The sequence below is a fragment of the Carcharodon carcharias genome, chromosome 3 (assembly GCF_017639515.1).
Source record: "Carcharodon carcharias isolate sCarCar2 chromosome 3, sCarCar2.pri, whole genome shotgun sequence".
NCBI classification, from domain to species: domain Eukaryota; kingdom Metazoa; phylum Chordata; class Chondrichthyes; order Lamniformes; family Lamnidae; genus Carcharodon; species Carcharodon carcharias.
Genome location: NC_054469.1, coordinates 33912793 through 33927406, shown reverse-complemented (window position 1 = coordinate 33927406; position 14614 = coordinate 33912793). Strand labels below are relative to the sequence as shown.

The window sequence follows — 14614 nt, the reverse complement described above, 5'->3', positions numbered from 1 at the left end:
CTGGAAAGCTGAATAAACAACTCAAAAAGTGACTTAAGAAGCTTGATTTGTTGCTTTGTACGGTTGAGACCTTATCGAACAAGGGGACCAACTTGCTAAATAGCTGTGAAATGTGGGTTTGGAGGAGAATGGAAAGAATGAGCTGGACAGAAAAAGTAACAAATGATGCAGTGCGGAGGAAATTTGCTGAATGTAATTAGGGAAAGGCAGATAGACTAGGCAAGACACATCTTGAGAGGAAACAGACTAGTAGGAGATGTTATGATGGGAAGATTTCAAGAAGGAAGAGGAAGGAAGAGAATATCAATGCTGGATGGCTTGAAAATTGAAGGAAGTTACTGAAAAATAAAAACTGGCACATGACAAAGAGACATGAAGACTGAGCTAAGGATCTGCCTTTGGACAGAGCACACGTGATGATGATGATACCTCACTGTATTCCTGGTCAAGTGGTCTAATCTATCTGCTTTATCTCAGGACTTTAATTGTGGAACTCTGCCTGCATTCTTCAAGCTTTTAAAATGCAAGCCTTGCATCATTGAACCAATAGCTCCTTGTTCATCTTAACCAGTCAACCTTGATTGTGCCTTGCAATGCGGACCTTTTGGCCTTGTACCTTTGGTTCCTCGTACAATTGTATATCTATAATGTACTAAATTGCATGCTAGTACCATTGTTTGTCTGAATTATAATTTTCAGCATCTTTTTTTTAAAAAAAACTACTATTCCGCTCCTTCAGCTTTTCAAGTGATTAAGATATGTACCAGGATGTTAGCTTTTATGTAGACTGGCTGACTTAGCATTGCCAATTGCCATTGCTATTTCAATTCAAAATTATTTTGTTTCATAGGTAATTTGCATTAAATTACAAGTTGAATGTTAAATCTGTCCCCAAGGTTATTTTCTTCATGTTGCTTTTGTTTTTGGTTTGTTCATTACAAAGGTAGACTGTTATAGGATACTGTATTGTTAATAAATGCCACCAGGTTTCAGGCTAGTTGCCTGACAGTCAGCTCTCCCCACTGCCCTACTTGCGTTTTTTCAAGTTTATTTATATTCATCTGTGCACATAACTGTGGTTTTGTAATAGTCGAACATATTATTAAAGTAAGAGATTTAACTTTTTTTGTGTGAAAGCTTCATTAGGAAATATGTCATCAAAGTGTCATTCACCGTCCTAATGTTTTAATATGAATGGTAGCAGTCTGCTTTTCATCTTTGACACAGTGCAACACTGCTTTGGTTGAAGGATAGACTAATAAGTAAGCTTGACATCTGGTGTGTCTTTAACTAAAGTACATGTGAGCGATGAACTGATAGGAGGCTTCCTCTTGGGACCTTCCAACTCCAGATTACAGCAGTTAATGGAGAGCTGGGCAATTGGCTGAGTTTTACTCCCGTGTGTTTATCTGTGGCTGATTAATGGTGGCAGTAAAAGCTCTCTCTCCACTTTGAGTAATTTACAGTCAGCAGTGTCTCTGAGGGTCTATAAATCAGAGGAAATAATGTGCTGAAGACAGGCTGGTTTTGAGAATGAGAGTATTTAATTGAATGACATTGATGGTTTTTGACAATATTATTAGCACTTGTTTTAGAGCTATTGTATACAGTCATTTGGGTGTTATCTGCATTAAGAGAACAAACTGCATTGCTTAACATTTTCAAGCTGCTTATCTTTCATTGACCATGCCTCATTTTGTCGAGTCATGACAAGTTTATGCACATCATTCTCAAGTTATGGATTGTAATTTTCTATATATCTATGTTCTGGAATGAGGTTCCTGTCCAAATTAATTTTGACATACCAAGACTAACCATACCTGACTTCTACTATTTAGTGTTTCCTTAATTTTAATTTGAAAGCTGAAGCCAGCATGTCTATTTTATATAGCCAGACTATAAATGATTGTGAATGACTTCAGAGATTTGAAGTGCATTAGGCAACAGCATCTTTCATTTTACATTTTGATATTTAACAAATGAGTACCTGTCAAAATATATGATTTTTCATGAGCACCAATGGGAGGGATTACATTCTTATCTCTGGGAGAAAAGAATTTTTATGTTTAGATTGTGTCCATCGTAACCCACCTTTCAAAAGTGCCACACCTAATGCGTGGCCTCTGAGCTGTTACATCCCACAAGTGTCATACCCTGGAATATTGCATTTAATTGTCATTTGGGGATTAGACAATGGAGGAAAAAATTCCTTTTGCAGTGCTACAGCGAGTGCAGCTAACATCTGCCATAGAAATGAAGAGGGAGAAATATATTTTGATACAATAACTTGGAATAACACAAATAGCATGAAAAAAAGCAAGGCTTTTGGAAAGGAGGCATAAATAAATTAAAATGTTTCACCTTTAAATACTGAAAATTCACCTTGGCAAAGGACCAGAAAGACGAATGTTTTATCATGGGAATAGGATGTTTCGGAAGAGAAGAACAAGAAAGCATCACTGTATTCACCTTGGAAGAAATACTGACCCTGAAGTGTTGATTATGACTGATTTGAGTAACTACATTCTTGATCACACTCAGAAGCTCCTGGAATTTTTTTTCAGATAGTGAATCAGTTTTAAAAAAAATGAATCCCATATTGGAGAAAGCCCCTCTAATTTCATACGCTTGTACCAAAAATTGGATCCAAAGCATCTGCATCCATGATGTCAGTACACTATTGTGTGCCATGCTTACTTCATGGATGTAATGCACATTCATCTTTGTATCCTAATTTCACTAGTAAAATGAGATAAGGCAGTACAGTTAGGGACTTTTTTTCTTGAAGACTTGGATCAACATTGGTTGCTGCTGTAATGATTATGTTCTTCAGACTAACACAACCATCAGTCTTTCTGCTATAACTTCCTCATTTAATATATTGTTAACTGATAAAAAGAGTGATATTAAATTTGTAAAACTAATTATCAAAAATGCAGTCCAGCTATTACAGTGTTGATGAGTCTTCTGGTTATATATGTTTGAATGGGAGAGTGAGAATGGATTTGAGGTTCCATATGCTGAAATATGCCTGTTGCTTTTGGTAGCTGCAAGGCAGTGGGTGCAAATATAATGTATGTTAGTCCTGATTGGCTCAGATAAGCAACAAACATTTCAGTCTCGGAATGTGTTTGGACTAACAAGTTTTCAGTTCAGCAAATTTATTCCATGTATAAGCTGTAACTTTGTATAAACTGCTTTACTTGACCGGTGCTTCATTGTGTTAAGTCTTTGGTTCCTCCTGAAATATTCATTTCAAGTACAATAAACTTTTGCCCCTCGGTAATGATGTACACTCACTCGGTTCTACTGTATAAAAAATGTTAGTGTAGTATACTGGGGTAGCAATTTATATGTCATGAGTTCAAATCCCATTGTGAAATTGAATTAAATAATTCTGGTAATATACCAGGAAATTTATCATGAAAACTGCCAGACTGTAGTAAGAAACAAACTGGTTCACTTGGTGTCCTTCAGAGATGAGAACTTGCCATATTTGGCAAACAGGGTATGAAAATGAGAGATACTTGGAACATTTGTTTACATACAATTATGAAAATAAAGAACACATTTACATTAGCCCACGTTAACTAACTCTGTTTAAAAGCACAACCTTTCTGTGTCCTGTGCTACTGCCCAAGACACGGGTTCATTCACTTTGCAGTGTTTTGCTGTTTGACAGATGTTCTTTTATTGGTGTCCTCATTTTAAAGGCTAGAATAGTAGACATCAAAAGAATTTGTCAACACTGGTGTGCTAGGTATCTTACTGAAGAACCCGACACTGCTCGCGACTTAACTGTTGTTTGGAAACTGGGCAAAACAACTGCCCATCCTGCACTAATTACGTTTCATTTGCTGACTAATCTACAATGCAGCATGGATCTTTCTTGGGACAGTCACACCTTTTAGGCAAGCTTTTACTTAAAAAGATACATTTTAACTTGGCTCATGCCCAAATCTTTTCTATGGGGAAAAAAGTTGAAACAGTACTGAACTGTGACACATTTAACAAAAAAGACTACTATAGAGATAAATGCTAGAGCTACTTAGGTAAATGCTAGAGCTACTTAGGCTGAAAACTTCATTAATTTCTGTTTATATTCTGTGGCTGTTCTGTAAAGTAAGGCCTGAGGATGTATGTCCTTGTAATGGTGAGGCATTCATTAGATTGAAATACTACCCACTTTCCATTTGCTGCCCTAGATTTTGCATTGTTATGATTGGAAAATGTTCTTTGGGCCCTACTTACCGTTCACCTGAAATTTAAGACGCCACAGTCCTATTGGATTTCCATTGTTCTTTGATGAGAATGCCTGCATCTCCCAAATACCACAGGCACAGATCAAGTTATAATTTTAAATCTTGTACAGATTATATTGTGGTCCGGACTTATTCTTTGTTATAATCTTGCTCAGCATGTTTCAGATACAGAGAGTTGTACTTGGACGTATGGTATCAAAATCGTACAATTTTTAATTACAAACTTATGGCTTCCACGTCTTCCACATTTGTCCAAGCAGGCTATTTTGTACAGTTCCTTTTTTCTCAACCCTGTAAACTACAGTGAAATTTCAGTACGTTGTGTCCATTTTCTTTTTTTTAGGGAATTAAAGCACGAATTCTGGAGACTTGTACAGGTTATATTGTGGTCCGGACTTATTCTTTGTTATAATCTTGCTCAGCATGTCTCAGATACAGAGAGTTGTACTTGCACGTATGGTATCAAAATCATACAATTTTTAATTACAAACTTATGGCTTCCACGTCTTCCACATTTGTCCAAGCAGGCTATTTTGTACAGTTCCTTTTTTTCAGCCTTGTAAACTACAGTGAAATTTCAGTACGTTGTGTCCATTTTCTTTTTTTTTAGGGAATTAAAGCACGAATTCTGGAGACTTTAGTTATGCTTATTCTTCTCGGACTGCTTATTTTGGGAATAGTCTGGGTGGCTTCTGCTCTGATTGATAACGATGCTGCCAGCATGGAATCTTTGTATGGTAAGTGACCTGGAAAACTACGAGAAGGTTCGATTGATGATTTAAAAATGCAGTTATGCTATGTTTTGGGTTTTATCCTCGTTTTACATTTCCCCCTCCCTCCTCACCAGCTTTTCAAAACAAACTTCAGTGTTAAAGGTAGATCATGGGAATGCCTGAACAATGTTACAGGAAAGGATGAGAAGCTGCAACCAGAAAAATCAAGTTCCTCACCAGTTTCATCTTGTGCTGGAACAAAGCATTAACCATCCATTGTTGGTACAGGATGTGCAGTATAATTGCACTCTGAAACTGTATTCAGAGCAGCAGATATTCAGTTTTTATTTGGTCAAATCAATTAAGTATTCCATGATTCACCCCAACTTTCTACTATTTAATGTAGTAAGTTAATTTTCATGTACTGCATATCCTGATGTATTGCCTCTTGAAGAGAATTTTGGGAATCGGAGGCAATCATTATTTTTGCTTAATGTGACCGTGGATCTTATTGAGGCCTTTGGTGACTGTGGAAATTTTCTGCTGCTGCTTCTCTTACTGAGGCATGTTACTGGTGTTTGAGACAGACTTAAGATTTCTGTATCACTCCTCATGTACAGGAATACATACCAAAATGTGCACATTCCATCGAGTAGGTAATTTTGGGAGAGAAGCAAAGGCCTGGTTGAAGAGGTTTGGAAAGGCTTTTGAAAGGATTGAATAAGGTGACAAAGTAGACTGTTCTTGGGAGGGAATTGAAGAGCACAGGATGTAGTGACAGAGTGCCCATTGCTGGGATGGGTGGCCAAGTAGGTGCGTGGTGGGATAAGGCCATGACAAGTTTTAAAAGTAGGGTAGAAGAAATGGAATATATTGAATCAGAAGATTTATTTATTAAATAGATCCTTGTTATAGTGCTAATACATAATAGAATGGATATGATATGATTGTTATATCCATTTGGAGATCAAAAACTGTATGACAGGTTACTACACCATTTATCTCATTCCTGTATTTGTGAATATGCTGTTTGTAAGACCGGGCTGTGCAAATTGGTTACTGCATTTGCCGACATTGTAACCGATCTGTGCTTCAAAAGTTCAAAAGTGGCTTGTAAGGATCTTCCTGCATTTTGATGTGCAAGTGCTCTAGAATGCAAATTTGTTCTTTTAAAATATCAGAGATTGTAGTGTGGATCATAGTTTTTTTGTAGAGTGAGTTGACCACATTATTACATAGAAGACAATAATGACAGATGTCATGTCCCTCCACATCGATTTCTTTGGCAGCAGGTTACCATTGTTGCTCAGTCTCTCTGTGCTCTCATGGGACTGATTATGAAGCAGTAATCTTGGGCTGGATTTGATCTTTGAGGCAGGTAGCAGGGGCTGGGCACCTCTGCGCCCACCTGAGAAGAAAGTGTCAGCACAGACGGGATTTTCATTCTGGGGGCTCTGGTGCTAGTAGGAGTCTTCAACGCTGCCCTCAGTAAGAATTCGGAAGCAACCATGGGCTGCTGAGTGCCAATCTGCTCTTTTTAAAAGGCCCACCTCGTATTCTGGGACTTTATTCCAGTTATAATAAAAACAATAAAGCAAACAACACCCCTCTAGCCCTTGCACCCCTCCCCCATACACCTCACTTCATCCCTCACATACTCTCTGTACCCCACCCATGCCACCTCATGGCCCCACCCAACCTCCATGGTCCCTCATGCACTTGATGTCAAGTTGTGTCCCTCCATGTCAGCCTATGGCATTTCCATGCCTATTCACCCACTATACACTCTGTATAGAACCAATGAACCCTATAATGATGGTAGGATGTGTTAAAGCTTTTAACTAAATTTATTCATTCATAACTTTCCACTTTCTTAAAAAAACTCTTTCGCAACAGCCCAGTAGAAGTGTTAATCATCCAGATCCTTTAAAGTATCAATAGCAGAAATTGCAAGCACTTGAAACCTCTTTATCTTGTTTAAATAAACATTGTGCTATTGACAGAGTTGATCAGAGAACCAGAGCTGTCAAACAAGCAATGTGTTCCATGGACTGCAGCTGTTTCAACAGTCCATTGGATGTCTGGGTTCTCAGTCAAGCCTCATTATGCATTCTTGGCTCATGATCTGCAGCAGCCCTCACTTTTAACTTGCTCTGGTAAAAAACAGAAACCCCGTGAATGGGGTTTAGAATCCTGGAATTGAGTCCCAGCCGCCATCTTCATGCCTCCATGAAGTTCCCTGATTCCATGAAAACCCAGCCCCTAATTTAGGAATTCAAATGCCAGGAACAAAAATAAAGCTAAGATGACTTACAACTCATGCAAACTCCAAAAGCTGTCCCGAAGTAACTCATATATATGCATTGAGTTTTTATTAGCATGTGCTCTGAATCTGAGAGGTGAGGCACTTGTTATTTGCATTTTTCTCAAGTAGGGCCATGTAAACATTGAAAACAAAGATTCCTCCTTCAGTTGATAAATGTTAAGTTCTCTTGAAAGGATAATGATTATTTTTTTCAAGATTATCAAAATGATTGCTAGAACATAAATAGGTACAGTAGTGTTTATTTTGGAATCTGGTTTTAATATTCTGTGGAATAATGTAACTTTGTTACCTCTAAATGTTCTTACACAAAATCAGCCTGGAGAAAGGAATAAATTTCCAGTCAAAGCTTGTAATAATGTGCTCATTTGTTTATTTTGTTTCTGCTATTATAGGTACCTTTAATTTGACTTTATTAATAATTTTATCATGGCTATTTATTGCAGTTTCCAGAATGTTTATTTAACTAGCATTTTATTTTCTATTTGAAGAAAATACATTTTGCTAAAAGCTTACTTTCCCTGTTCTTTTGTCTCCTGCAGATCTTTGGGAATTTTACCTTCCTTATTTATATTCCTGCATTTCGTTGATGGGAGGTTTATTACTTCTATGTAAGTAACTATTCAATAACTAAAGGATTAGGATAACTAATTGATACAAAATGCAATATCAGAATGAAAAGTTTGTCACTTTTTTGTGGCTGGAATGATAGTGGTTGCATCATAGTGGGAGCAAATTGTGGAACTGCAGCAGCAGCAATGATCCTCATACAATCACTCTGAGCATGAGGCTAAGTAGAGGAAATGAATATTGGAGCCCTGAAAAATAACGGAACCCAGTTCCAGATGCAACCTGTGCAAACTCCAATGAAGGAACAGAATTCAAGCCCCAGGATTCAGAAAATCAAGGGGGCTGAAATTATTGGATGTATTACAAAAGGACTTCAGCAGGTTTTATTAGGATATGCACAAAATTAAGAATAAACAATGCAGTGGAATTTTTTTCAAAGTAATTGTCAATTTTGCAGCAAAATTTTCATCTTTTTTGCTTAAGATATGCTGCAAATGGAATGCCTAATGACAAATTGTAGTATATGATTTTATCGCGCATGAGTAATTTTGACAATGGTTAATTCAGATGATTGATCAGGCCATTTCATTCTTCGAAAATAAACTATATTCTGAGAGATGTTAGAAGTCTGCTATATAGCACACACTTTCTTTGACACACTTGCTTCCTGTCATACTTAAGACATTAAACTGTAGCAGGTTCTGTTGAAGAGTCATGTGGACTCGAAACATTAACAGTGCTCCTCTCCACAGACGCTGCCAGACCTGCTGAGTTTTTCCAGGTATTTTTTTTTTTGTTTTGGATTTCTCGCATCTGCAGTTTTTTGCTTTTTTGCTTTTATCTACACTGTAGCACATCCTGTGACTCAGCATGAACAACATCATGGGAGATTAGCTGGTTTATTTAATTATTATTCTGTTTGGAAATCACTTAGATACTGATGTTTTCATTGACCAGCAGGAATTGACTTTTTAAAAATACTCGAGATATTTACAGGTATAGTGCCTGAAATCCGGCTATCTAATGTCCGTAAACTGGACAGTTTTTTAAGCTGTGATGAATTACTTATTAGATGAGTAAAATAATTTATAGGATTGTTGGACTAAGTGCTGCAGTGGTGCACTGACTAGTTATCTCCTTTCCTGTGCTCCAAGTGGTCTGAGTGAATTTTGACCTGACCTGAAAGGCCCAAGCTGAAAACCAGCAAGATCCGAAATCCAGCGTGGACTTGGTCATGGGGTCCTGGTTTTGAGACACTTACCCTGCAACAAAATGCTGAGATAGAAGAAACACTACTTATATAGGAGCAGTACATTGTTTTCACCAAAGTTATGTTTTATTTGTCAAATGCTCTTTGAAGCAAGCCTTAACTTCCAAGTGGTCAAGACGTGTTACTTAATAGTTGCGTTGTCGGTGTCCATTTCTACCAATGGATGGAGTGCTGCAAGCCAATTTGTTCTATTTAGAGTAGGGGAGGTTCAATTTATTTGGTATGTATTGTTAAATGATCCCTGTATTGATGTCTACAGTAGTGGTTCAATAAGTTTCTGATGGGAGGATTGTGGATGGGGAAATGGTTGCAGAAAATAGTGAAATTATGAATTGGATGCAGAAATGCAGACACCTGGGGAAGTGTGTACATAAGTCATTGAAGGTGGTAAGACAAGTTGAGAAGGCTATTAAAAGGCATTTAGGAGCCTTCAAATTATTTGTAGAGGTGTAACAGTACAAAAAACAAGGAAGTTATGCTAAACCTTTATAAAACACTAGCTTAGACTACTGTTGTAGTATGATAAAAACAAAATCAGAATTACCTGGAAAAACTCAGCAGGTCTGGCAGCATCGGCGGAGAAGAAAAGAGTTGACGTTTCGAGTCCTCATGACCCTTCAACAGAACTGAGTGAATCTAGGGAGAGGCGTGAAATATAAGCTGGTTTAAGGTGGTGTGGGGGGGGGAGGAGTTGTGGGGGGCGGTGTGTGGGAGAGAGAGAAGTGGGGGGGGTGGTGTGGTTGTAGGGACAAGCAAACAGTGATAGGAGCAGATAATCAAAAGATGTCACAGACAAAAGAACAAAAGAACACAGAAGCGTTGAAGGTGGTGATATCTAAACGAATGTGCTAATTAAGAATGGATGGTAGGGCACTCAAGGTACAGCTCTAGTGGGGGTGGGGTGGAAAGGCTAGCAGGGCATAAAAGATTTAAAAATAATGGAAATAGGTGGGAAAAGAAAAATCTATATAAATTATTGGAAAAAACAAAAGGAAGGTGGAAGAAACAGAAAGGGGGGAGAATGGAGGAGGGAGTTCAAGATCTAAAGTTGTTGAATTCAGTATTCAGTCTGGAAGGCTGTAAAGTGCCTAGTCAGAAGATGAGATGCTGTTCCTTCAGTTTGCGTTGGGCTTCACTGGAACAATGCAGCAAGCCAAGGACAGACATGTGGGCAAGAGAGCAGGGTGGAGTGTTAAATTGGCAAGCGACAGGGAGGTTTGGGTCATTCTTGCAGACAGACCGCAGGTGTTCTGCAAAGCGGTCACCCAGTCTGCGTTTGGTCTCTCCAATGTAGAGGAGACCACATTGGGAGCAACGAATGCAGTAGACCAAGTCGGGGGAAATGCAAGTAAAATGCTGCTTCACTTGAAAGGAGTGTTTGGGCCCTTGGACGGTGAGGAGAGAGGAAGTGAAGGGGCAGGTGTTACATCTTTTGCGTGGGCATGGGGAGGTGCCGTAGGTGGGGGTTGAGGAGTAGGGGGTGATGGAGGAGTGGACTAGGGTGTACCGGAGGGAGCGATCCTTACGGAATGCCACCAGGGGGGGTGAAGGGAAGATGTGTTTGGTGGTGGCATCATGTTGGAGTTGGCAGAAATGGCGGAGGATGATCCTTTGAATGCGGGGGCTGGTGGGGTGATGACAAGGGGGACCCTATCATGTTCCTGGGAGGGAGGAGCAGGCGTGAGGGCAGCTGCGCGGGAGATGGGCTGGACACGGTTGAGGGCCCTGTCAACGACCGTGGGTGGAAAACCACGTTGTAGTATGATGTCCAATTCTGGGCACTGCCTTTTAGGAAGGTGTTTGAAAGTGTGGAGGAGATTGGTACCAAAGATAAGAGTCTTTAGTTATGTGGAGAAACTAGAGAAATTAGGTTAGCAAATGGAGTTCAGAAAAAGAATGGGCAATAAATGCTAGCCTAGCCAGCGATGCCTGCATCCCGTGAATGAATAAATAACAAGTATAAGCGACATGAGAATATTTTATTCATTGAATTATTCTGATCTGGAATGCATGATTTCTATAACTTGGGTTGATATTAATAACTACCAAATTTGAGATACTGGCATCATTCCACACCATAAACGTATTTGCAGCTACTGGTATTGTAAGCAGAATTCCTACCTAGACTGTTAGAATAAATGTACTGCAACTTGACGGGAGTTCAGTAATAACTTTCAAAGGAGAATTGAATGAATACTTGAAAAGGAAACCATTGCGGGGCTTTGGGGAAAGATCTAGGGAGTTTGACTTCGTGGACAACTCTTTCAAAGAGCTGCCAAAGGCACAGTGGGCCACATTCCTCCTGTGCTACACCATGATTCAAAGTTGTTTTTCAAAATCGGTGATATAGCTTATAGATACTAAAAAATCAGGATCATTATTTTACCAATGCAAATAAATGTTCTTGTAGTTACATTTTGCAATCCTTGTGCTTCATAATTTAAGTACTCATAACGTCACCATTTATGATGTAACTTCTGGTTGCACTTTCCAACATAGACATTGTGCTGGCCCTGTAGATTTGTATGTCAACCAGCAGAGGTCACTAACAACTTGCCATACTGAAGGGACACAAGTGAAAATCTTCGGTGTTCATCTGTTACAGAACTATGGCTGATAATTCAGCAACAATTGGGGTTGTTCAGCAAGTGGCTGTGAATATTAACATGACCTTTGCTCGTGCTGAGGCTGAGCCTGGCCCAACTTGCACAGCACACTGGCTACAATTTCAGCTCTTTCTTGGAGAAATGTGTATTACCATAAAATATTACGATGCAATTTTTAAAAATTTATTCATTCGTGGGATGTGGGTGTCGCTGGCTAGGCCAGCATTTATTGCCCATCCCTAATTGCCCTTGTTCAGAGGGCATTTAAGAATCAACCACATTGCTATGGGTCTGGAGCCACATGTAGGTCAGACCAGGTAAGAACAGCCGATTACCTTCCCTAAAGGACATTAGTGAACCAGATGGGTTTTTATCACAATCAACAATGGTTTTTATTGGATTCAAATTTCACCATATGCTTTGGTGGGATTCAAACCTGGGTCCCCAGAGCATTACCTTGGGTCTCTGGAATACTAGTCCAGTAACAATACCACTATGCCACCACCTCCCCATCATAAACTTGCTTATTTTATAAATAGTCATTTGGTAGTACAGAACTTGAGTATTGTTAAGTATTCTGAAGCGTGCAAGACTTGTCTCTTTTTTTTTCAGCAATTTTTTTTTTACTTGAACTTTTGTAATTAATTTGCCATTTGAATTCTGCATTAGAGCTAGACAGTTACTAAATAGTAGAGAGTTAAAGAAATTGAGAGCAACTCTGACCTGCTTTCTTGAAAAATGGTCTTCATTGACTATATACAGAACTCTGCTCATGCACAAGTAAGATTGATGTTTAGTCATTTGGACCCAGCCACAGTATAGTGCTAGACAAAATCCCAACAGTCTCCAACATGTACAATTGTCCATGAATATTACATTAGCTGACCTGATGTTGACTGTTTCTTTTTTTCCATGTGAAAACCCAAGAGAATAGTTTGGGTGTGGGAGCAATATCAAGAAAAAAAATCAGTCTGAAAACCTTATCATTTGTATAAATAGGAGAGTCATGTTAGGTACTCTTAAGCAATCTTCAGCCTGTGCTATTCTAACAGATAGATGGAGTTTGTAGCACAGTAAAAAAACATCTTAAATTGAAGTTGTCAATTTGGTAATTTATTATATTATACTACATAATATAACTATAGTTCAAATTTTCCACCTGTATTTGTTTCACATGAAATGGCAATAGTGTCTTTCCTGGGCAAATACTAATGCAAACATTTAATGCAACAATCCCTGTCTTACTGCAGTGACAATAGCTGCAGACAGGGTGTGGAAGGATGCATGTATCTCAAATTTGGCAGTAGAGTAGGTTGCTTGTTGACATCAATCTATGTTGAGTTAAATTATATACATTAAAGAGCCTTTTATGGCGATAGTATATTATAGTTTTTTTGAAAAAGGTAATGGAGGCTTAAAGATTAATAAATCTGTTTGATTTCGCAGTTAGGAAGCTCATACAGAGAGCCTAGACAACAGGATGAGAGAAATTAATCCATAATTGAAGTAGATACACATGAACTGTAAACAGTGAGCTTCATGACCATGACAATACAAAAGCAAAATACTACGGATGCTGGAAATCTGAAATAAAGTCATTGTGAATAATTTGAATTCACTTTCTCAAAAGAAAAGTTGAATTTTGGAACAATTGTCTTAAGAAGTGGGGAGCAGGTAAAAAGAGTGCTGGCTTTTCAGCAATTGCCCCTGGCAAGAGTGACAAGGGTAGTAGTTTAAGGGGTAGATGAGGCAGTGGAGGAAAGGGAAGATGAAGATTGAGCTGGTAGTTCTAATGGGAAGAAGGAAGAAAAGCAGTTGCAGAGAAATGAGATAACAATGGGAGACAAGGGATGGTACGGAAAGGAGGGGTTAGTGGGAAGCCAAAAGGTTAAGGGACACAGAGTGATGTATGGGGGAGGAATTATGAACACAGGAAGAAGGGATGGGAAGGAAGGTGCTAATTTTCCCAGTTAGCCCAATGGCAGTAGTAAGACTGCATGTACAGGTGAGAGAGGGAGCATATTCTCCAACTTAAACAGAATTACCTGGAAAAACTCAGCAGGTCTGGCAGCATCGGTGGAGAAGAACAAAGTTAACGTTTCGAGTCCTCATGACCCTTCAACAGAACAGTTCTGTTGAAGGGTCGTGAGGACTCGAAACGTCAACTTTGTTCTTCTCCACTGATGCTGCCAGACCTGCTGAGTATTTCCAGGTAATTCTGTTTTTGTTTTGGATTTCCAGCATCCGCAGTTTTTTGTTTTTATATTCTCCAACTTGCTGTTTGCAATGTAAGGGAAGATTCACCAGTGTGCAAAACATCTTGTTGGGCATGCACTTCTTTTTGATAAAGCTCATTTCCTGGTGTCATGATTTTGGCTATGACTTTGTACCTACTTTCCTTATTGTAAACTCCTGTGCCCATATCTCCCCATTTTGTGAATTTACCCTTAATGATGTGACATTTTATCACTCGGTGGCACTATAATTTCCCTCGCAAGTAACTCCTTGATTTCAGGAAAATAATTAAAAAGTTGCAGTTTTCACAACGTGACTAAATTTGCCCAATAAATTACATTTTTGTCTTTTTTTAAAAAAGGTTTTAATTTAAGCTTTGAATCTAACGAAAATCAACAGCTTTGACTCTTATTAGCTGGATGAAGGTTGTACAGTCTGACCATGTGCAGTTTTGGTAGTTTCCCATCAGTATCATTTAGTCAGTTTTGAGTAGTGTTAGCTGTTATCTTTCCAAAATGATTTGAGGAAAATCTAGAGGACAAATTTCAGAAAATGCTGGAAGTATCAGTGGAGAGAAGAAGTTTTGAGTCAGTGATCTGATGAAAGGTTTCAATTTCAGCTTGCCTTTGCATTCC

At 38.7% G+C, this 14614-nt stretch overlaps 1 protein-coding gene across 3 annotated transcripts in view; it reads left to right on the top strand.

Moving 5' to 3' along the window:
- Positions 1-14614, top strand: part of lmbr1 (limb development membrane protein 1) — a 325954-nt gene that overhangs the window by 171407 nt on the left and 139933 nt on the right. For all 3 annotated transcript variants that reach the window (XR_005942582.1, XM_041183595.1, XM_041183596.1), the window contains exons 6-7: positions 4873-4999; positions 7841-7909. Coding sequence is in view for 2 of the 3 variants with exons in the window: in XM_041183595.1 (XP_041039529.1) it covers positions 4873-4999; positions 7841-7909 (196 nt within the window). In the remaining variant the exon portion in view is untranslated. The remainder of the gene's footprint in view (positions 1-4872; positions 5000-7840; positions 7910-14614) is intronic.